At 50.6% G+C, this 21,360-nt stretch overlaps 1 protein-coding gene across 2 annotated transcripts in view; it reads left to right on the forward strand.

The window, feature by feature from the left end:
- The window catches only part of LOC144155246 (T-cell leukemia homeobox protein 3-like), an 88,443-nt gene that overhangs the window by 56,640 nt on the left and 10,443 nt on the right, over nt 1-21,360 (forward strand). The window contains exon 3 of one of the 2 annotated variants that reach the window (XM_077686568.1): nt 13,428-13,472. The exons of the other annotated variant lie outside the window; for it this stretch is intronic. Coding sequence (XP_077542694.1) covers nt 13,428-13,472 — 45 coding nt within the window. The remainder of the gene's footprint in view (nt 1-13,427; nt 13,473-21,360) is intronic. 2 annotated transcript variants of the gene reach the window in all.

Here is a 21,360-nt window from a genome sequence, read left to right on the forward strand (position 1 = left end):
CAAGATCTGGATCCCGCTGACTTCCACGAAAAGCTCGTACAACGATAAATAACGACCGCAACTCATGAAACTTCACTACACAGTCCGTGGACGGTATGCAGCCACTTAAAATTGCCCGCATGATGTTGCCCGGAATTTCGCTTGAACAGCATCTGTATATAACGGTATAGACAAGGATGCGGGGCGGTGGCGGAATAGCAGAACCCTCATGAGACTACGTTCAGGGTGTAAATTTGGATGGCATGCCAGGCATGCCACCCTCCGACCAATGTGCCTTAACGGTTAAACGGTCATTCGGTGAATACCGGCGCGCTCCCGAGGGAGGAAAAACTGGCCTGAAGTTCAGCCCGGAGGACCGTGGCAACACCTTTGGGCGGCGCGTGAACGGACTTTCGCCGACGGCGGTGCGCTCATGTCCGACGCAGCCGCCAGGCGGTGCGCGAGGGGCGGGTGCGCGAAGTGACCCGCGACAGGGCCGCGTATCTCTGCAGTTGACTCACGTTCACCGGCGGCGGCCGCCGCCGACGCAGTTCGATCGGGCGTGTGCGGCCCGAAACCTGCGCTGCATCGGCGCAATCAATAATTAATTCGTTCCACGCGGAGTCTTCGTGCGCCGATTCAAAGCTAATATTAATGCCCGATTAAAGAGCGCGCGGACAGAGAACGTTTCGCCAGTCAGACTGGCCTCGTACGAAAGTGATTAGCCATTCCCGCCGGGGGTGTCGGCGAGGGAGGGGCCGATTATTCGCGCTCTCCCGCTGCGCGCCGACGTGACTATCGGCGGAAATTAAAGCGACTTCGGCTCTGATAAATCTGGATTAAAGGCGCATCTCTGGCCGGCCCTGCAGCCGGCTGACCCTGCGCGGTCGTAAAAGAGAAGCGGCCTTCCGCCGTCGCGGTGATTACAATGTATACGGCTGGCCGCTGGCCACTTGCGTGCGGTCACGCATGCGCGCGTCCGCAGTGGCGCTTGCTGCGCGAACACCGCTACCATTTGCCGCCAGTCGAGTCGCCCTCAACGACGGTGTACGTGGCTTGAGCGAAGGCTGATGCTCTACGTCGGAAAGCTGAAGCTGCAAGAATCGAAAACGCGTCTAACTTGTTACCTACGTTTATTATTTTAGATATAAATAGCCAATTAACTACTAGGCAACTGCGAAACCAGTTAGACCCGCGAGTAGCGCTTTCGTCGCCAACGCTTCACCACTTGCGCCCGTCTATTTGCAGGAGCGCCAATGGAATTAAAAATACTTAAGCCGTAAATGCCGTGTAAATGATATTTTTTACTCATATATCACCTAGATCTGTGTAAAGCGGTCGATAAATTCACGCGCCTACGACTGCCCTGGTCGACAACGTTATTCAGTTCTTTGTGAGTGGCGGACATCTGCCCTCAAGAGGTCGAATCGTATAGGCAAAATCGTACGGCATACGGGAAAGGCTCCCAACTATTTAGAATACACGAAATCACGCACAGCGTATCACATGCGCCCTGGATGGGTCACGCCTGACGCCGCTTTGTGACACCGCTGTGCGCCTCAATAGAATAACTCGAAAGGGGTGGCGGCCTTCGCGGCGGCGGGATGCGAGGGGATCGCCCCTGAGGGGCGCACACTCGACAATTACACGGCCCCCACAGCGGCGGCAGCAGGCAGGACGACGAAGTTTCGAGGAGGACGTTAAAAGGACGCCACCGAGGGAGGAGGGAGTGGACTCTCCTGGGCGGAGATGCCGGCGCCATGAATGATACATTCGAGAAAACTCGCGTTTACACGGCGCGAGGGACACCTGAGAGGAATTTTAAGTGCCGCCGGGGCACCAATCATTGCAATGGCCGGGCCCGATTCTGGATAATCGGGCCAGCCGGGTTTATTTTCTTGGTCGTGCGCCGAGAGTTTCCGGTCGTCCCCTCCCCTCGGCGCCGCTTTCGCGCGCCAATTAAACGAGCGCCGAGGGGGGGTTACCCTCTTCTTTCGAGGCGCTCTTCGGGGGCCGCCCCGGGAGAGTCGCCCGCGGAGGAGCCCGCCGCCGGGAACGGGGAGGCACCCAGGCACGACTCCATCGCGGCGGCCACGGCTAATGAGCGCCAGAAAACTCCACCCATTGACGCGCTTATCGCGCAGCGCTCACGAAGGTGCCAGATTTCGCGGGGCCCCCCGATACGCATGGCCGGGTGCGTGCGCTGGCCGACCAAGGCGCAAACAAGACGCGCGCCAGGTGCCAGCTGTCCGCGAACAATGGCCGCGCGTGTTTGGGTGCCCGTCGACGCTCGCGGTTTTCTCAGCCGACGCCGCCGATGGACTCCGTCGCATTCCGTCGGCGCCGTGCCGCCACCATATCAGCGCGCCCGATCGTTTGTAACGCCGCGCCAAACAGGTGTGCTAAAGCTTCGAATGTGCTCGTCTCGTGTTCCCCGCGTTTCCCCGTGCCTCTTTTCGCTTCTACGCAGATCTCTCTCGAGCGCCTGTCGTGCCGATGACGAATAAGCTACGTTTGCTTTTGCCTGCAGTGGCCTCTCTTTACGCCCTTAACGTCTCCCGTCACGAATCCACTGAGCACAGCCGAGCGCCCCTGGAAGCGCGCCGACGTGCGTGCACGCAAATCGCCGCAACATGCCGCCTCCTTCCAAGTCTCTTATCTGATTGAGGCGGACTGAGCCTGTTCCTTGATTGTTGTGTAGACATTGTCCGCGAGGGAATGTATGTCACGTGCATAACAGGCAAAAAATCGCCCTGTGACGTTCGGGAACGCAGCCAGCCAGTTGTTTAGGTCTATATTCGGCGCGTGACGTCGGGTGCCGGTCATTGCTTTATTCAGAATGGAGTTGTAAACGACAGCACGCGTTTGGCCGAGCGGGACAGGGCAATTTGCGTTGCTTCGGGCTTTCCACCAGAATAAATGTGTAAAAAAATTGCTCGCGGCCATTTTATGGCCGATCAAGTACTAGCAGTTTGTCCACGCCATCAACTATTGTGAGGTTGCTCCAAATTTTATGTTTTTGGATGTACTGCATCATGAGTAAACAGTTATGCAATAAAACGGATGAGAATGGGGACAAGGTATACTTTCGTGCGTCCTGTAATGTTTTTTTATGATCTCTCTAAGGACATTTTTACCATTGGTATGGAGGGGACCAAGTAGGGTTTGGATAACTGGCTCGTCATAGGCCCGAAACTGTTTCTATCGGCAGTTCTTCTTATTAACGGCAGCACTGCCGAGCGATCGAAAATGGCCATCTCTCGATATTTCCTTGTTTTATTGATCCTCGAGGACGCGGGTTCGACCCCGGCCGCGGAGGCTGCTTTTCTGGTGGAGGCGAGAAGCGAAAACGCCCGCGTGTTTAGATTTAGGCGCATATTAAAGATCCCCAGGCGGTCAAAATTAATCCGCAACCCTCCACTGCGGCGCCTCATAGCCTAGGTGTGTATACCTTCGGCGCGTAAAACCCCAATATCAACCAATCTTTTATTGATGCTGATTGCCTAAATACAGTTCCTCATCGATGATGTAGCTATTGAAGCTGAGCATTCATTTTCAAAAGTAAAATCTGGGGCAGAAAAATTGGGCTATATTTACTTCACGGTGAGGTCGAGAATAACCACATTGCACAATAAAAAATTTCTTTTGAATATTAACATTGTATTACAGGAGGCTTTTTCTTTCATTTGACACATTGAGCAATAGAAAGTGAAATCATGGTTCATTGATATTCTAGAAACGCAGGTTTTGCGAAATGGGCCGCTTGTGTAGCGATTCCAGCGCGATCCCACCCCCCTCAAAAGAGGTAAGATGGCCCTTGTAAGACAGCGTGTCGCTCTCGTGCGCTCCTCAGTTCGCCGGTCATGCAAGCGTGTTAAACGTCTCTGTCGGCAGCCAAAGCGGGCGGCGATCACGCGGCTCCCGTCGGCGGCTCCGTCCGAAACGCAGCGGAGCTGGCGGCCATTTGCATACGGGAGTGGCCGCCGGGCCCGGCGGCGGACCGAGGCCTCGGCAAGCGGGCCTGATTGCAGTGGCCGGCTCCCTAATCTGGCCACGGCGCCTGGACCGCAGACGCGGGGGCGCCTCCCGAGGGCCGCCGGGCCCGTGTCATTGCAGCCCAGAGGCATCGGGCGCGCTAATGGCCGGGGGGTCGTCCCGATGGCCGCTGTTCACGGAATCGCCGCTGGTGATGATAGCCATTTCGGCCGCAAAAGGCGCCCTCCGTCTCCTGTCCGATTTGAATACAACCTGCTCGGCCGCCGCTCGGGGGGCTTTTCCCAGTCGAAAGCGTTTCATTACGGCAGAGCGGCCGGACTTGAGAAGTGGCCGCCGCGCGCGAGCGGATGAATGGGCGGAATGGGCCCCGACCTCTGCGGTTTGCTTTGAGACGCGCGCATCGTCGCCCGAGTGCAACTCTTGCGCGCGCTGCTCCCTCGTTCGACGCTGCGGGGAATTACAGAGTCGCTTCGTGTACACACTCGGCGTGGAAGGGGAGGGCGCCTTCGAAGGGCCGCTCTCCAGCGGGCCGCTGCCGACTCTTAACTGCTGGGACAGATGGGCCCGACTGACAGACCTGGACGTGCGGGAGGAACGGGCACCTTCCTGCAGAGCGGCGGCGGTAATACGAGTGAACGTCCCTTTTATCGGTCGTCAGCCGGTGTAAAGACCGGTTCTGGATGCCTCCCTCTGCCCCTGAACAAGTGGCGGCTTTTCCATAAACATGCTGCCGTGCCGAGTCGCATCCACTTGTCCGACGTCCAAACCGCGCATTCAGGGAACAAAAAGAGCTGAAATTGTACCACTGTTTCTGTGTGCCAAGCAAACAGGAGGCCAGCCTCTCTTTGCGCGGAACCCCGTATTTTAGTGCCTCGGTTCCGTGCGTCTATAGCTTCGGATGGCCAGAAAGACATCTTCTCCGCAAATATGGACGCGCACGACAATTGGAGATAAAACTACGCGTCTTTTCTGACACGCTCTTGAAGCCTCTCGCACAAAATGACACAGAGAGAGGGAAGAGATTGAGTGAGTGAGAGAGAGAGAGAGAGAGAGAGAGAGAGAGAGAGAGAGAGAGAGAGAGAGAGAGAGAGAGAGAGAGAGAGAGAGAGAGAGAGAGAGAGAGAGAGAGAGAGAGAGAGAGAGATTACAAACGTATTTTCGTTATTTCAGTTCATGCTTATTCCGACGATTTGGAACGCCGTCTTGTGTACGCACTTAAATTTCGGTAGGAATGAAATTAGTCAAGCGGGGGCTATTAATTGAGTCGACTCCAAAAGCGCTAAATGTAGCTTCTAGCTGTGTCTTAGCATGAGGATCGTGTTTATACGTACAATAAGCAAGTGGATAAATAGGAACAGGACAAGCATAATGTTAAAGCAAAAATATCAGCAATGGGGATGAAAGAAGCAAAATTAATGAATAAGGCGTCATGCTCACGGGCGTCTTCAGTCATAGGCTGTCTTCAATCATGTTCCAGAATTATGCCGGGGCCAGAGAACGTACAGAAACCACAGATTTCATTTGCTCGGCATAGAGTATGACTCACATAATCATCATCATAATTATCATTATCATCAGCGTGTCTACCGCAGGCCGAAGGCCTCTCACATATGCTTCCAACCATTCCTGTGTATTGCGCTGTGTAAATTCGTTCAGTTCGCTTATCTCATCCCTCTCATCCCTCCATCGAGTTATCTGCTTTCCGCTACTTCCACTTCCATCCATCGGTAGTCACTCTGTTATACCCGGATGGTCCGTCCACCTGTTGTTACTTCTCCGAACCACATGCACGGGCAATTCCACTTGTCACATGTCGCCGAAAGATGATAGTCTCCTGCCTTCCCTCTACTCAAGACCCCCCCGTTAGGCTGTTCTCCTCGCCTCCAGTTCGGTTGATTTGAGCTGCCGTCTGAGCAAATCCTGTGGTTCAGCTTCACGACGATGCACATAATTGGCCAATTCATGCAGTCAACAATAAAGTTTCGCTCTATGGCGCTCTCGAGCATATGATTTGGCTCAAAAGTTCGGTCTACGGTGTGGAACCACGCGATGGGAGCATGTTCATTGCTCAGTGCCTCAACGCAGATTACATCTTGGCGCCAATGATAGGAACGTTGCTGTCACTCGCCGAACTTTCTTTCTTGGCGGCATTGATTTTGGTGACTCGAGTGCATTGTGATGAAGCTGAAGTACAGGATTGCCGTGGAGTGTAGAATTTCAGCACCGCCGCAATTTCGGGAACATAATTTGAAACACCGAAATTACACGTGTATTTATTGACTTCGTTAATCACAGCGGAGACGAAACAAATTAGACTTCTTACAAACCAGGATACTCAAACGCTGAAGTGGTGTGCAGGACTTCCCTTTTCATTTCGGGCGTATGGGAGGATATAAAAGCACTAGCGCTATCGAAGAAGGCCACGAACCTTAATTTTTTTATGATGTACCATCTCTTCAACTTAATCCCTACATTTCTTCTTCGCTTACCCAAACATGGATTAGGTTCGCGGTTACATGGTAAGTCAGTTTGTGAGTACCTAACACCCGTCCGTGAAGTATTTCACCGCCTGCCCGTCCGCAACGACTGCTGTCCCTCTGCCGTGCCTGCACATGCATCCTGTTGCATTGAAGGCTGCCATTTGGTATCGCTAAAGAACGCGGTCATGTTTAAACGCGACGCGTTTTAATGTTAACACCCCCAATTTTGAGTGCTTCCTGTCATATGTGGTGTTCGGGTGTATGCATTAGTGAACATGCATTGGGCCTTGCTAGCACAACAATGTCTGTACATGGTATTGATTGAGGCAACACACAGGGAGGAAAATTCAACGAAGTGTCTGAGCCCACCCCTATCCACTCAGTGATGACGGATTTCATTCCTTCTGTCGGTGATGCCGCAATGCGATTTCAATACTGGGGCGCAATAAATCTACTGTAGTTTGTTGTGACGGTGCAAGCAGGCGGGCATTTCAAACAAGTGATGGTGACGTCGTCGTGCTGGTCCGGTAACGGTATTTGTTTCTGTTTATAAAGGTCAGTTGAAAGTCAGCGCTGTAGCGCGGTTTCTCTCTTCACCTTCACGTTAGTGCGCTGTTTGGATTCACATTGTATGTCTACCAAATATCCCAGCATTCCATTGCTTTGCAGCGCATCTCTTTCATGCAGAGTAACGCTGCTTTATTTGTTGACGAATACATGGACATGCACATCAAGTTGCTAACGCTTTATGGAAACCATTAAAAACTGATCGAGAAATAAATCACGATCAGTTGCCATCAGAAATGTGTGCTCATAACAGAAAAAACTGGAGCACTGCTCTTCTCCAAACAGAACACTCGAGCATGACCGCCGAAAGCAGGCCATTCTCAAGTGGGATCGATGCATCTTCTGGGGCGCACATCAGAAAGGTTCGATATATAGCCCAAAACCGCTTCGCTCATCATTAAAGAGCCAAAACCCGCGAACGGTTGAGGGGCCGGGTATTAAATGCGCGCCGCCTGATAAGCGAGCCCGCATCATCTAAACGGTGGGGTTAAGCTAATGGGTTATTGTTAGTGCTTTTTAATCACGCGTTGAACTAACTCCAACAACGGTACCAAATGCTAACTGTATACCATAGGGCAGTATACATTGTATAAAAAAACACTCCTGTACGCAGAGCAATACATTTAGTTTCTTGAAGGCTCGAGGTGTCGAACACATGTGCACCCACACGTTAAATTCCGACACAATTTGAATGTTGATGCCCTGACCGTTGGTTTTGCGTGGCGCCATGGTGAAGAGACTTGATTGCACGCCATTCTATAGGAGCCAACGGCGGCGGCACAACTTCGTCCACCGGAGCACTCAATACGGTGCTCTGCTATATTGTATAACCACTTTTTAACTTTTCAATTATGCAAGCGAGTTGTCCTCGGTGCCCCTGAGTAGCCCTTGAGTAGCTCTGGATGGACCCTTGCAAGGATGTAACTGCCATTTTTGCTGAAAAAAAAGCAAGAAAAAAAAAACGGCGTTACCAAACGCAAAGGCCTTTGATTAGTGCGTCATGCTCTTATCCTTGCTGGTTCACTTATGGCATAGGCATATTAGTACCGCTTCTCCCGAAGCCACATCACGAAAATACAGACAAATACATGTATAATGATTGGAATGTAGCGACTTATTTCAACCTATTCTTGTGTGTCTGGTGCCAATCTAACCAAGCAGGCAATGCACGACGGTGATCCCATTGTAGGATCGCCATGCCGTTTGAGGGACACCTTCAATCGGCGCGTCATTTAACTTTCTCTGAATACCGGGATGATTAGCGAGCTTGTAAATGAGGGCGTGAGAAGCAGTACAATACATACGTGTCGCAATTCCGATGACGACTGCCTGTTCCTCATGAGCGACAACAGGCTCAAAGCCGGAGGCTACCGGACTTGCCGGATCTTTTTGCCTCTTCATTTCCGCCAATCAGCGAGGAGAAGTGGGCCGATTGGCCCCCGCACCATGCCCAGCGCCCACACGTCATTGCATTCGTGCCGATTGCGCCCACAGGCTGGTTGAGATTGCGCACGTATTCCACGCCGCCGGGTCTGGCCACGCTCGTCGGTCACCGAGCCGAGCAGTGTTGGCCGACCGCAGCCCGCAGACACGCAGCGTCTAATCAGGCCGAGAAAGGCGTCATCTCGCCGCAGAGCCGCCGGGGAGAGCTCGGGCCTGCGTTCAGCTACGGCTCGCCAGCGCGCCACAGGCCAGAGCGGCTTCATCGAGTTAGAGGCTGCAGGTGCGGCGTAACGCTCGCAGCTGTAAACGCATCCAGGGCGGCCCAGATCAGAGAAGCAAGTTAAGCGGACACTTACGGCGTTAATTAACGCTGGCGGCTCGCGCGAGAGGCGCATGCGTGCCATCGATTGACGCCATCGACCCGAGAAGCATTCGCGCCAGCCCTGGGCTGCCGCAGCTTCGTCGCGCGCCGCTTCATTTCCTCTTCGTCGTCTTCCTCGTCTTTGCTGCGTGTTTGTTGTTCCCCCGCCCGCGATGGAGCGCATTAATTATCGTTTTCAGAGGTTCTCAGAATGCAAATTAATTACGCGGGCCGGGCGTGCGTTGAAACGTAATCAGGAGTTGGCGAAGCTCTATAGCAATAAGCGTGAATGCTTCAAACTTCCGAGCTGCGCGCCCGCTTTTTACGTACGCGCGGGGCGAGAGTGAGATCTGGGCGCGGAAGGCAGCGCTGCTCCTTGGCGTGCCGTTGTGCTCGCTGCGGCGCACAATATTCCCGTAGGAGCCCGCTATTAATCACGATCCGTTTCAGCGCGCTGCGGCCGCAACGCCCTGTCATCCGCGTTTGCCTGCGCCCGAGGCCTCTTCATTTGGCGAGAGCAAAGTATGGAGCGCGCGCCCAGGGCGCCGCTCACGGATAAAGACCCGCGCGACGTGCTCGGAACCCGCAGCACGCCCTCCGCCGCGACAAAGCACGCCGGCGTCGCCCACGCCGCTCTGCACATGTCGGAGAGCGGCCGATTAGTATAATTGTGTCAGCGGTAATCTGCTGATCGAGCTTTGCGAGCAAACTCCACTTAGATATATCGCCACCTGACGTGCATCATATATAGCGCGACGCGTTTTAGAAGAGCTTTCGGCCGCGACGACCGCGTTTACTTTCCAGAACGCGAAACGCTTTTTTATATCGCACCTCGAACGGCGGGATAACAGGTAACGTATCTCGCAGATCTGAACCACAGCGAGGATAGGTGAAACGTCCGTGTCATTTTTTCTTTTTCTCTTTCTAATTATGCGAGCGCATGTCCTCGTCCCTCAGTGTGGGTCCCTTGGAGGCGATGACGAACGCGATGCGAACGGCAAGCTCGATTTGGTGCGAAATTCGAACGTACACTTCCGCGCCTCCACATTGATGTTCGCAGCTCTTTCACGCGCCTAGCGACGTGAGTGGAGGGGGAGTGAGGAGGAGAGCTGGCACATTACGAGTTGTTGGCGCACGCGCAGCGTGCTTCTCGTTCCGTCAGGCATGCCGTCATGTGTTGCGGATGGCGCGGTGTTTGTACACAGGCAACAGGCAGTATGGAGGGCACTTCGTTCCCTTCAATCTCCCGCTTAGGTGAAGCAGGCCTCCGTGTGTCAGGCCCGGAAACGCTCGCTCAGCGGGCGTCTCCTCCTGTGGCGGGCGCGGGTGACAGGTAGCAGACCGCTCACGCGTGCGTCAACGCGGTACTGATTCTGCAGCCCATGCGTCTGCGATACACCGCAGCGAAACAGGAGCACGTATTCTCGGTGCTTCCCTTTATAGCCCCTTACCATTAGTTTCGACGACAAAACCGCTAAGCCTGCCAGACGGTCTTGCATGTGTCCTTATCGAACCCATTCGGAGAGCGGCCGATTTTCTTTGTCTTTTCAGTTAAAGGGCTGCAAATTTGTGTTTTAACAATAGTATTGAGCTGTGAGGCGCACCGCAGTGGAAGACTCGATGTTAATTTAGAGCCCATAATTCAACCTGCACCCGAGTCAGTTTGCACGGACCCTCTTTAATTATTTTATATTTGGCCGCCGAGAAAAATCCGCCTTCCGCTGTCGGGAACGGAACTGCAGAGGAGTCCGCCCTTAGAATAACCAGACCGCCCACTATAGCCTTGCGGTGTGCAGTTTTCCATTCTACACGACACTGTCAAAATACAACCATCATGCAAGTGTACACTCTTAGGCAAAAAGGACTAAAATAGGGACTAAAATACAGCCGTTAGTCTTCGCGGGCGACCGTTCATCTTCAAAGGGAGTATCTGCGGCAGAGTACGTGCCGTGTGCATAAATTCGGACTAACTGTTCGTCCCCGCCGATCTATAAGGAGTAACGGGAAGACGAAACGCATGCAGTTAGTCTCTTTGCTGCGTCGTTAATCCCCTAAAGGCGTCGTCGTTGCCCTTTCGCGCATATGTCTGCGAACAGTTTTATATTTCCAAAACACAAGGCATTGCAGTCACTGGGTGCTTTAGATGGTGCCACGGGAGAAAATATTGATGTTAGTTATAAGAAAATCGCCTAGGGTTAGTAGAGCGGCGGGTAATGGCAAGGAGCGGCGAAGCGCGATTGTCATACCTTCTCGGCGAGGTTATGTTGATACGCTGTGTTGCATTCGATTCGTGCGAGATAATAACGGCCAATGAAAGCTTTCAAGCGCCTTAACAGTAACTCAAAAATTAGTGACAGTAGCAAAAGTGGATTCCTGAGCGTAATGAATATGTATATGTTTAACAGACTAGAAAAAACGCATGTTGCTGATGACAACTGCAAAACAAAAAATGCTCGCTACAGGTAAGAGTCTCGAAGGGTCGCGGGTTCGATTCCCGGCCGCGGCAGCCACTTTTCTGATGAAGGCTAAAAGCAAGTACATAATTGCCTTGGGCACCAAAGCTATGACAATGCTGCAACTGCTGTAAAACCCGCTTGCATTTCGCAGTCGCAATCGTCTAGCGACGCGAATTTGAAGAATTCAGGCTAAGCAACACCAAATTCGCTTTCGCCGATGCAGGAAAATATGGCATGTTTCCTTATTCTGACACTCACACAGACGACACCTTTCACGTACGTTACATAGAGCACTTAACATATGTATCGAACACTAAGAAAGCACTTAGCTTGCGCTAATTTGTGCGGAAACAAATGAGTCGTCCGATCGCCCAGCTACCTATCTCAACTAGGCGACGACGAGTTGATTGTTATTTACGAAAAAACTATGGTTGTGAGGCTCTACTTCGAATCGAACTGAGCAATAGTCCCTAAACCTAGCAAAGCGCTAAGCGCAAGGCGCAAAACGCGGTCACGTTCGCTTGCACAGATAGAAATTCGGGCACCAGTTGCAATGGATCTGTTGCGTTATGCACAGAACTACACGCTGTACACTTGAATATTATCTGCCGCAGGAACCATCCGGCGGCGTGGTCTAGCGGATAGCGCGTCGGGTTTCTTGTGTATAATTCCGGGCGTCAGGGGTTCGATCCCTGCTGGTGCTGGCGTTTTTTTCTTTTTTCTGCACTCTACGCAGTTCGTCCTTGGGGAGTATCGGAACGGACCATCCGGGTAAGGGACTAACCGTTCGTCCCCTCGCAGTTAGTCCCCAAAGGGACTAATGATTGTGGCAGAGGCCGTTAGTCCCCGAAAGGACGAACTTTTAGTCCTTTTTGCCTAAGAGTGTATTTTCGGGGTAAGCATGCATTCACGTATAGGCACCCGTGCCCAACGGACTGTTGTGACTGCTGAATTTTCAGCCGCTGCCGTCCTCACTGTGATCCCGAGAGCCAGCTTTACCTCACTGCTCGGATGAATACCGACACAAGCCACGCTCAATCTAAGTAGTAATTTTTTTACTCCCAAGCTTCGACTTGCTGAAAAAGCAAAAAGAAACTGCCATTTCGTAGTTTTTGGGTGTCTTCGGTAAGGCTTGTCATTAAAGGATAAGAAGAATTCGAATGTATCCTGTCTAAATGGCCATATTTTAAAAGCAGCACTCGTTGGGCACTATTCGCCTGAAAATGTATATTTGGTCAGTTTCACTGAAAGATAAACAACTTAGCAAATCCCTCTTAAAATATAGTTAACCCAAGGAGCCCTTAAACCTTGGTTCCATTCCATTTTTGTTCTTTCTTTTCAACCGCTTGCAAGGTCAAATTGTATAGGGCGCCAGAGGGTCTTTTTACGCCAGGTTTTTTGGGATTTGGAGCAACTATCACACCATATTTTAGAAAGGTCGTATGTTAGTTATGTATCTCGTCTAAAATATTCAGCAGTTGTTGTGGGCTCACGGAAAATAAAATTCAGATCCTGTCATTCCTTTCCTGGGGCGTGTTGGGATTTTGTTCTTGTTGTTTGTGTTAACTGTTCTGAACGGTCTTTCGCATCTCTGGCTACAGCTCCGTGCGGTTTCAAGCCACCCCCTACGCTATTTCTTTTTTCAGTTTTATCTCACCGGTATTTTAGCTTTGCGACAAGAAAAAGGATGTTAAAAAAACAACATATGGTCCATTTAATTTTCCATATGACTTTTTTCAATTTCCAAATATATTTTTTTCAATATGAATTAAAACAGTGATACCTGACTCTTATTTGTTTACTTTTCAAGATGTGTATATACATGTCGGTCTCTTCTATAACAAGGAATCATGCGCGGTCTGACAGACAGGTACCGACAGTGGTTGTATCAGTTTTACACGGATAGGTTTGCGTGCTTTGGTATTTATTTTGTATGATAGCATTTGTCCAGTGGAACTTCGAGTTCCAAATTATTCGTTTTATTACCTGGCTTGGTCACCATGCCCCCATGTTTCGGTTTCCCCATAACGCCAAGTGTTACATTAAATATGCAGTGATTGTTTTGAAGATGAAAATTCGGTGAACGTAAAGCGCTGAAATACTGCCACGCAGCAAGCGTTCTGAGACGTGTGCCTTTTATTTCAGAAAAATCAGCCCTCTTTCGTCCTACGCGGCATTCCCTGATGATCTGTAAGTGAAAAGTTATACAACCCGACATAGCGGGGCCCTCTTAGAAAAAAAAAGTCAGATCCCTATGAAAGACATTTGAAATCTTACGGCATAATTTAATAGCGTATGTCTCAGCACTTCTATCATTGTATAAGAGATACTGCTAGGTTGTGCGTTTCAATTGTTTGTCTCGCGAACAGTTCATGCAGAAATAGCTTTAGCAATATGATTGCGCTTGATTGTACTGCATCACGTTAAAAAAACAGGTTACCAATCTGTAAATCACACTAAAGAAGCAAGAAGTTCCCTAACGGCCAATAATCATATCGCCACCAAATTGCCGGGACAAAAAAAAAAGAGTAATCAGCTAAAAAGAATATGAATTTTCGTGCCCAGGAGTCGCATATGTATTTTTTTTTTACAGAATTTTTTGATAATTGTTTGAAATTTTTTTCGACTGTCATATATGCCACTAAGTGCCTATGCAGTATTCATATGACAGCCTTTACGCATTCGGATTTATTGCGTATTTAGGCAATACAGTAGACTGGCGATAATTTAAACTCGAAGGGACCTCATGATTTTGTTTGAATTATCAGAAGTTCTCATAAATATGACTCGGGCTCACAAATATGACTCATAAATATGACTCATAAATATCAACTTGTGCTCCAGCGAAACATTCCCATATATCTAATGACACAACATTCACACACAATACTGAAGTGCTATTCACACGTGGTTGTTAGCGCGCGCGGTTTTGCTTCTACGCGTCTATGCAAGTAAACGGCTTTATTTGTGGCTGTTAGGGCTATAAGGACGCAAATGTGCAGCTGTATGAGGCAAATGCAGCAGATAGTTTCCGGCAGGAACATGCAAAAAGTACGAATTAACCGAATTTTGCAATGAAGCAGTTTGAATTAAGCGGCTTTAAAATACATCTAAAACATAGCGGGCCAACAGAAATTTTGAAATAATTAACCGCAAGTTTGAACTATCGGAGTTTAAAGTGTCGCGAGTGTACTGTATATAAGTGTCTGAGGAAGCAACTGAACCGAGCATGTAAACACGTAGAGAGGTTGCCGGGCCGGTAACTATACTACATAGTAGCAAATCAATCAATCAATCAATCAATCAATCAATCAATCAATCAATCAATCAATCAATCAATCAATCAATCAATCAATCAATCAATCAATCAATCAATCAGGTTTACATCGAATGCAAGCTTAGAACGTGTTGCCTTCGATCATATTTCCTGTCGGTTCGTCTAGTTCCTGGGGTAAATAATGGCTGAGAAAATAAATTGTCCCGAAGTGCAACTTACATGTCGTCTGTTTAACGTAGCTGTTTTAAACGCATGTCATTTCCATCGCTCGTGGTCGCAGCGCGACCGCTGCGAAGAGCGCACCTCTTGCCCGTTTCGGCTGGCAGCGGCGGTCATTATCGCGGCGGTGCGAGTGAACCTGGTGCGAGCCCTCCTCGGCCCGGAGGCGCATGCAGCACGGCGAGCAGAGCCTCGGGGCGTTGCCGGCGATCGAAGCGCGGCGTGTGGGACGGGTGCCGGTGCGCCTTGGCGGGCGACACGTCACGTCCGTCGGCGCTTCAGCCGGCAAGCCCTTTTGTGAAAAGGCGCTCAATCTATCAATCAGTCGGCCACCGAGGCGACCAATTCCGAGGAACACATGGCGCCGGCCAGCCGCCGGCGCACTGCTGCCCTCTCTAAAGGACTCCCGCGTTAAGTGACCATTACAGCTGTCGTTTACCCGAAATTATTTCGACAATGCGACCGTGCGGGGCCCTTGTTTTTTGTCTGCGGGTCGCTGGGGGCGGCGGCCGGGCAGACAATCACACACGAGTTTCCCCGACTGTGGACTGACATGCGATCATTATCTCTTTCCCCCAGCCCGCGCCTTCTCGTAAACAGCCCCTCGTCAGGAGACGCAATCAAAGAGTATATGGCGTGTAAAACCTGGGAGCCAAATTACGGCTCTGTCTTCGGCTCCTCGCACACAGCAGCGCCCCCTTTCCCCCTCTCCCCCCCCCCCCCCTCCCTCCGCCAGTGGCCGCAATCGAGCTTGTATGCAAGCTGGGCAACTGTTGCATAAATTCATGGCCGCTTCCCTCGCTGCCGGGCCTGGCGCCACGGCGGCTCCAGATCGCCGTGCCGATGGCGCCCCTTCCGCCGGCGGCAGCCCGGCTGGCCTTGGAGGTGTCTCGCGCTGCTCATCTGCCCAGCCGCTCCCATGCCTCCTGCATCGCCGCCGCCATCTCGACCCTTGGCGCGCCGCTCCCGTTCAAGGCGCTCCTTGTTCTCGAGGCCCAGACCCCGCGCCGCCGCCGCGCGCTGGTGGTTCCCACCTTGCCGGCCACCGCTGGCGCCCACGGTTGGCACAAACAGGAAGCGCTCTGCGGCCAGGTCAGCGCCGTCCGGCCGGCTGCGCGAACCCCGCGGACACTTATTCCTAGCTGGGGGACGACGCGCTGCTCGCTCGCTCGCATCTGCACGCTCGTTTTTCTCCCTCACGAAGGAACGTGTTTGACTTCCCTGTTGGGAGAACGAGTTTCGAGAAACTTTATGAAACCGGGACTTTACAGCGGAGCTTACTTCTACGCGAACCATGTCTTGGTGAAACCTGGTCGATTTTTTGGCGCCGCTTTTTTCCAGCTACTTTCGGCTCGTGGAGAACGTATATAAATAAAAAAAAAAGACACACTAGTAAAAAGACTGACCATTAACGAGAGGTATACATTAAGGCATATAATTGCTTTTGCTACTGGCATCACCGTTGAGGAAGTTCATACAGTCAGACATTTCTTAGCACAAAGAAAATCTTGGGTATATGCCAGACAGGACAGGGTATAATAGATCTTTAAATTTGAAAACACGTGATTCATTGCCTTAGGGGCCCCCGCTACTGATTAATGAGCTTTTTTTTTTGTCATCTGAAATGCTTTTAGAACATAGTCTACAGTCCCGAAATGACGTGACTACAAAATATTCTAGGGCTAATCCGTGCCCATAAAATAACCCAGAAACTTGCCTGCCCAAAAGGTTTTTCTCTCTTCCCCGAGGTTGCGATTTCCCGGGATTATTTGTGTGCTTATGTGATGTCACACAATCAACGTTGCCGCGTTTTCCCGGCCGCCTTTCAGTTGCACCAAGAAAAGCGGTAGCCCTCTGACAGAAAATCGCAGCAGAAGCGAAGCAGAGACTCAAAAATTGGCGTATCGCACGCATGGGTGGAAATCCCCGTAAACCGAATCTTTACACTTGTGATTGCACACTGACTTCATCATGTCGTATACATTGCCGCGTCGTCGAAAACATTGCCAGAACGGTCGTAGCCATGTGGTCCATGTCCATTGGCACGTTGAGGATTTTCCTGACGACACCGAAGTGACCCCGTGGATCAGGCGCTTAATCTTCATGAGTTGTTCCGCCTGCCACATGTGGGCGTAGTGCTCACGACGCACGTCATCTTTCATGGCCGCCGCACGTCGTTACCTTGCCTTACGTCTTTGAATAAGCACACATTTCCGATGCGCACCACGCTTCGCAGCGTGTCGAAGACGCTGCTGATGGCCTGCACGCTGTTTACCCGTCAGGTACAAGCGCATAGGCCGTGACACACGCACGCGAACTGAGAAATGCGTCCGCGGCACCACCGGCTGCGACTTACTGACTGAACAAACTTTATTGAAGTAAAGGTGGAGCAAAGGGCGAAGTGGAGAAAGATGGGATAATCACAGGTCCAGGGCTCCAGTGGCTTCTGCACCCGTCTTCGGCCGGCTGATTGGGTCCTTTTGAATCTGTAAGTCGGGGATGACGAGGGCGGCCTCCCATGATTCTCGTGAAGTCAGTGGCGGGTCCTTTTGGTGTTCGGCCCCTGCCCAGAGGTGTGGGCAGGCCCACGTGGCATGGAAGGGGGTACCAGTCTCTCCGCATAGCCTGCAGTCTTTTGTGTAGTTGGGGTGCCGTTGACAGAAAATCTTTGCCCAGCGAGAGTTGTGTATGAAGGTATTTGTTTGAAAGTTGCGTAGCATCTGGGCTTCGGTTGCCGTTAGTTCACGATGCTGGGTTGGATATGTAGCCTGCTATTTTCTAGCATTTTGTAGGTATTCACCGTACGTAGTGGTGCTAGGGTATCGTAACGTCTCGGTCACAGGGGGGTGGTGAGTCAAGTCACACGCTCGCCTGTTTGCCGCCTCGTTAACCGGCATTCCCTCGTGTCCGGGGGTCCACGTAATGTTGTGAACTTTCTCGAGGGATTCAGGAAGTACCCTTCGTAGTGCAAGCGGTATTCTTCCCGCAGGGAGCATCCGCACTGCCTCTTGCGAATCGGTGATGATGTTGAGGCCGCGGCCATTGCGCTCTCCCATGCGAATGGTGAGGAGGAGGGCTCCAGTCTCTGCCTGCGTTGTGGGGGTGTTTCGCATGGTAATGCAGTCGATGATGTCCCCTTCACGGGTGGTTACCACTAATGCCGCCGTTTCTTCATCATACTTCGTTGCATCGACGTACACCGTATTGTCGTGGTGTTCGAATTTCCTTGCAGAAAAGTGGCCCTGGCCGTTCTTATTTCTGCGTGGATGTTCGGATGCATGTTTTTGGGAAGGGGCAGCGCCTTGATGCGCGATCGTCGTTGTGCAAGGTTTAGGTCTGTTTCATGCTCTTGGCGCTGCGATGCGCGGAGGCCAGCTCCATCTGGTGTTGTATGCAAAAATGCGCGCCAATTCACCCTGTCAATGTGGTTGGAAAGCCAACCTGTAAACGACACCCACAACAATGTCCCATGCGACGTCACTTGAATTACCACATGTGGCTCTACAAAGAGTGAAACCAGAGACAAGTGAAATGTACTTAACCCCACCCTTTATTACTTCACACCGACATTCACGACTGCTTTATGACCAGTGCGATACACACTGATATTTTCAGGTCTTACTGTACGAACATTCTTTCCTAATGTTAAATCAATGCATGATACATGAATGCTGGTTGGTTGAGTTGTACTGGTGAAGCACATGAGTGCAAACTCTTCCATTACGAATTGGATGAACCAGTTGTTTTGCGTTTTTGAGGCATCCACATTAAAGTTCCCGACAATGATCACGGGTGTGGTGTGATCCATCGCCACTGAGGAGAAGTGCGTTCGCATGAAGCACTCTATGTCAGATTTGGGTGTATTGGGTGAGATATAGACCGTTAAAATTAAGATTACATCGCTTTATTAACGGAACACACATCACCGCAGTGGACTTAAATTATTCGCATTATTCGCAGACGCCGTTATCATACATTATGCGGCTTGCACTTCGCACGAGTGCTTTTAATGAGCGCAGGTGGTAGACCAGCCGCCGTGCTCGTTGAGTACACCATCTGTCTCCCCCGTCTTCTCAAGCGGGCGTAGCTTAGTCGGTAAGACGACGGGCTCTCGCCCCGTTTCCCCATTCGGGTCGAGGTTCGATTCCTTGTGGTGCCAGTATTTTCTTTCATTTAGCCTGGTTGGGAGTTTCTTGTGGCGCACGCCACGACGAAAGCGTTGGCTGGTAGAGGTAGAAAGCTTTGCTTTAAAAACCCAGCGGCGCGTCCCATTAGACCACAGCAACAGCTTCAGAAAATCTGGGAGACAGAGGTGAAACCTACGTGATCCGACGGCAAATAACGGAGACCGGTTCTCTGGTGACCTAGCGATAACTGTAGTTTCGCAGTACTTGAACGAGCTATCACGCTTGATTTACAAAGCCACTGCCCGCTGATCGATTCGTCCAGCTCGGCGTACCGAAATGCACTGCACGAGATGCCCAACAAGCGCATCAAGTGGCGCAGTTAACAGACCACTGGCGCCACCTTTAAAACCTCAACAACCGACCCGCACACTATAGCTTGCGGAACTTCTGAAAAGCAAGGTGCGCAAAGCGTGGCCCGAAACGTGGTCCACCTTGTCAGCCGGGAGAGCTTTGAAGTAGCCGCTAAATCGGGAATTCCGCAGGGGTAGCCCGGTGGCTATGCGGCTATAAAAATGGTAGTGCTGTGTGCGCTGGCGGAGGAGAGTAGTAACTATAATTCCAATGCGGCTACTCTCAAAGAAATTATCGTTAACAGGCGTACTCCTTTAAAATGACATTACGTGACGACTTTACATTTGACAAGGCGAGAAATGTGTTGACATTCAACCCCGAAATGCCTTCAGTTATGGTATTACCGTAATTGCGGGCCATCACTTGACAACTGGAATGAGGCACCCCCGTTGTGAATAATGCTCTTGATGGACTCTGCAAGCTAGATGAGTGAAAAAAAAAGTCTACATCCGAGACACCATAACTTGGCGATGTTACACCCAGAACAAAAGTCAAAGTAATGCTGAAAGCAAGTGGCATCGGTAGTTTTTTTTTTTTTTTTTTTTTTTTTTCACACCTGGCCAGCGTGTGCAGTTGTTACATGGTCCTTACTAGAAAAAACGTTGGACCCGGTGGATGAGTGATCATATACTGCCAATGTATCTGCCCATTGGTAAGTTTGCCCGTTCTTGTCCCGACAGCGGCGCATGCTTGGGATAATAACTGAGTGGTAAAAAGCCGATGTATGAATTCAACAACGCTATTCGATGTAACATATATATGCCCACAGCTCGAGGCATTCCATTACAGTGCACACGATAGTCGCGCCTCTATAATTTGGTACGTTAAATCGTGTTCGCGAAATATCTATTGCAGAACAATGCATTTCTAAATAATTACCCACTGAATGCCTGTAAACTACGTTCGTAACAGAATATACAAATAACATGTTAAAACTGGAGTGTTTTCGTGGCAGAGCTACGTTCGCTACGTACCACGCGCTATGATAGAGTGCTCCCCATTAATTGACGCAGCCTGTAAGCTTGTCTTCCGTGCAGCGCAGTCTGGATCAGCGGGGGCGCCTGCCTGCACAGTCACGGCGAAAAAGGCGGGAGTGCGACCACGAACGAAGCTGGCAATGCCTTGCGTATATCAGCCCAACAGTGCCGCTATTCTGCCTTCGTTCCGTGTCAGATCGCTGAGTTAATGAAGCTCCATCATAAACATCCAACACGACTCCAAAGCAAAACTAAGGCCACAACCAGAGATTTCTCACGACTCCTGCCGCGGGTTTTCTGAAACCCTTCCCTCAGCTTGCGCATTTTATTCCTACATTGGGTTCTTCGTCTTCCTTTTGCCGTCCTTTGTTGGCCGTTCCGTTAAACAGATGGGCCACCGGTTGTCCGTCATTCGATTTCATGACCTGCACTTCCGCACTTGTTACGCTTACTTTGATCCGACCTGATCCGAGTTTGTTCCCTAATCCAATACGCTGTTTTCTTATGCACAAATGTTACCCCTAAGATTCTTCTTTCCGTGGTTTGCTGGAACGATATAAGTTTCCTTTCAAGGTAGTCAGTTGGACCCCAAGTTTCCGGCCCATATCTTTATTTATTTATTTATTTATTTGTCACCACTGGAAGTAAACATTGGTTCTATACCATCACCTGGATTATGTCATTACCGGATATGTTATCACCGGAAGTAAACATTGGTTGTATACCAGCCTATTTAGTGCCAGAGGTTGCTTAGCGCTCAAGATTTCGGAATACTTATCGAATGCAACTCATCCCATTAAAATGCTGGGTTGGATTTCCTTCTCGTGATTTGGATCAGAACTAACAAGTTGCCTAAAATAGTGACCGTCACTTGCTTTTCAAGTATTTTATTGTCTACCTCTGAAGGGTGTTTCTTTGGATGTTTTCTTATCCTTACTTTTGTTTCTGTGTGTCTCTTTTAACCCTGCAGCTGTGGTATCTACGTACAGTTCTTGAACCATGTCCCGTAAATCCTTCCTGCAATGACTCAGCCGAACGATGTCAGCCGCAAACGTTAACTGGCTCAA

Source organism: Haemaphysalis longicornis, unplaced genomic scaffold (genome assembly GCF_048455015.1).
Source record: "Haemaphysalis longicornis isolate Haplotype H1 unplaced genomic scaffold, Haemaphysalis longicornis Haplotype H1 scaffold_1, whole genome shotgun sequence".
NCBI classification, from domain to species: Eukaryota; Metazoa; Arthropoda; class Arachnida; order Ixodida; family Ixodidae; genus Haemaphysalis; species Haemaphysalis longicornis.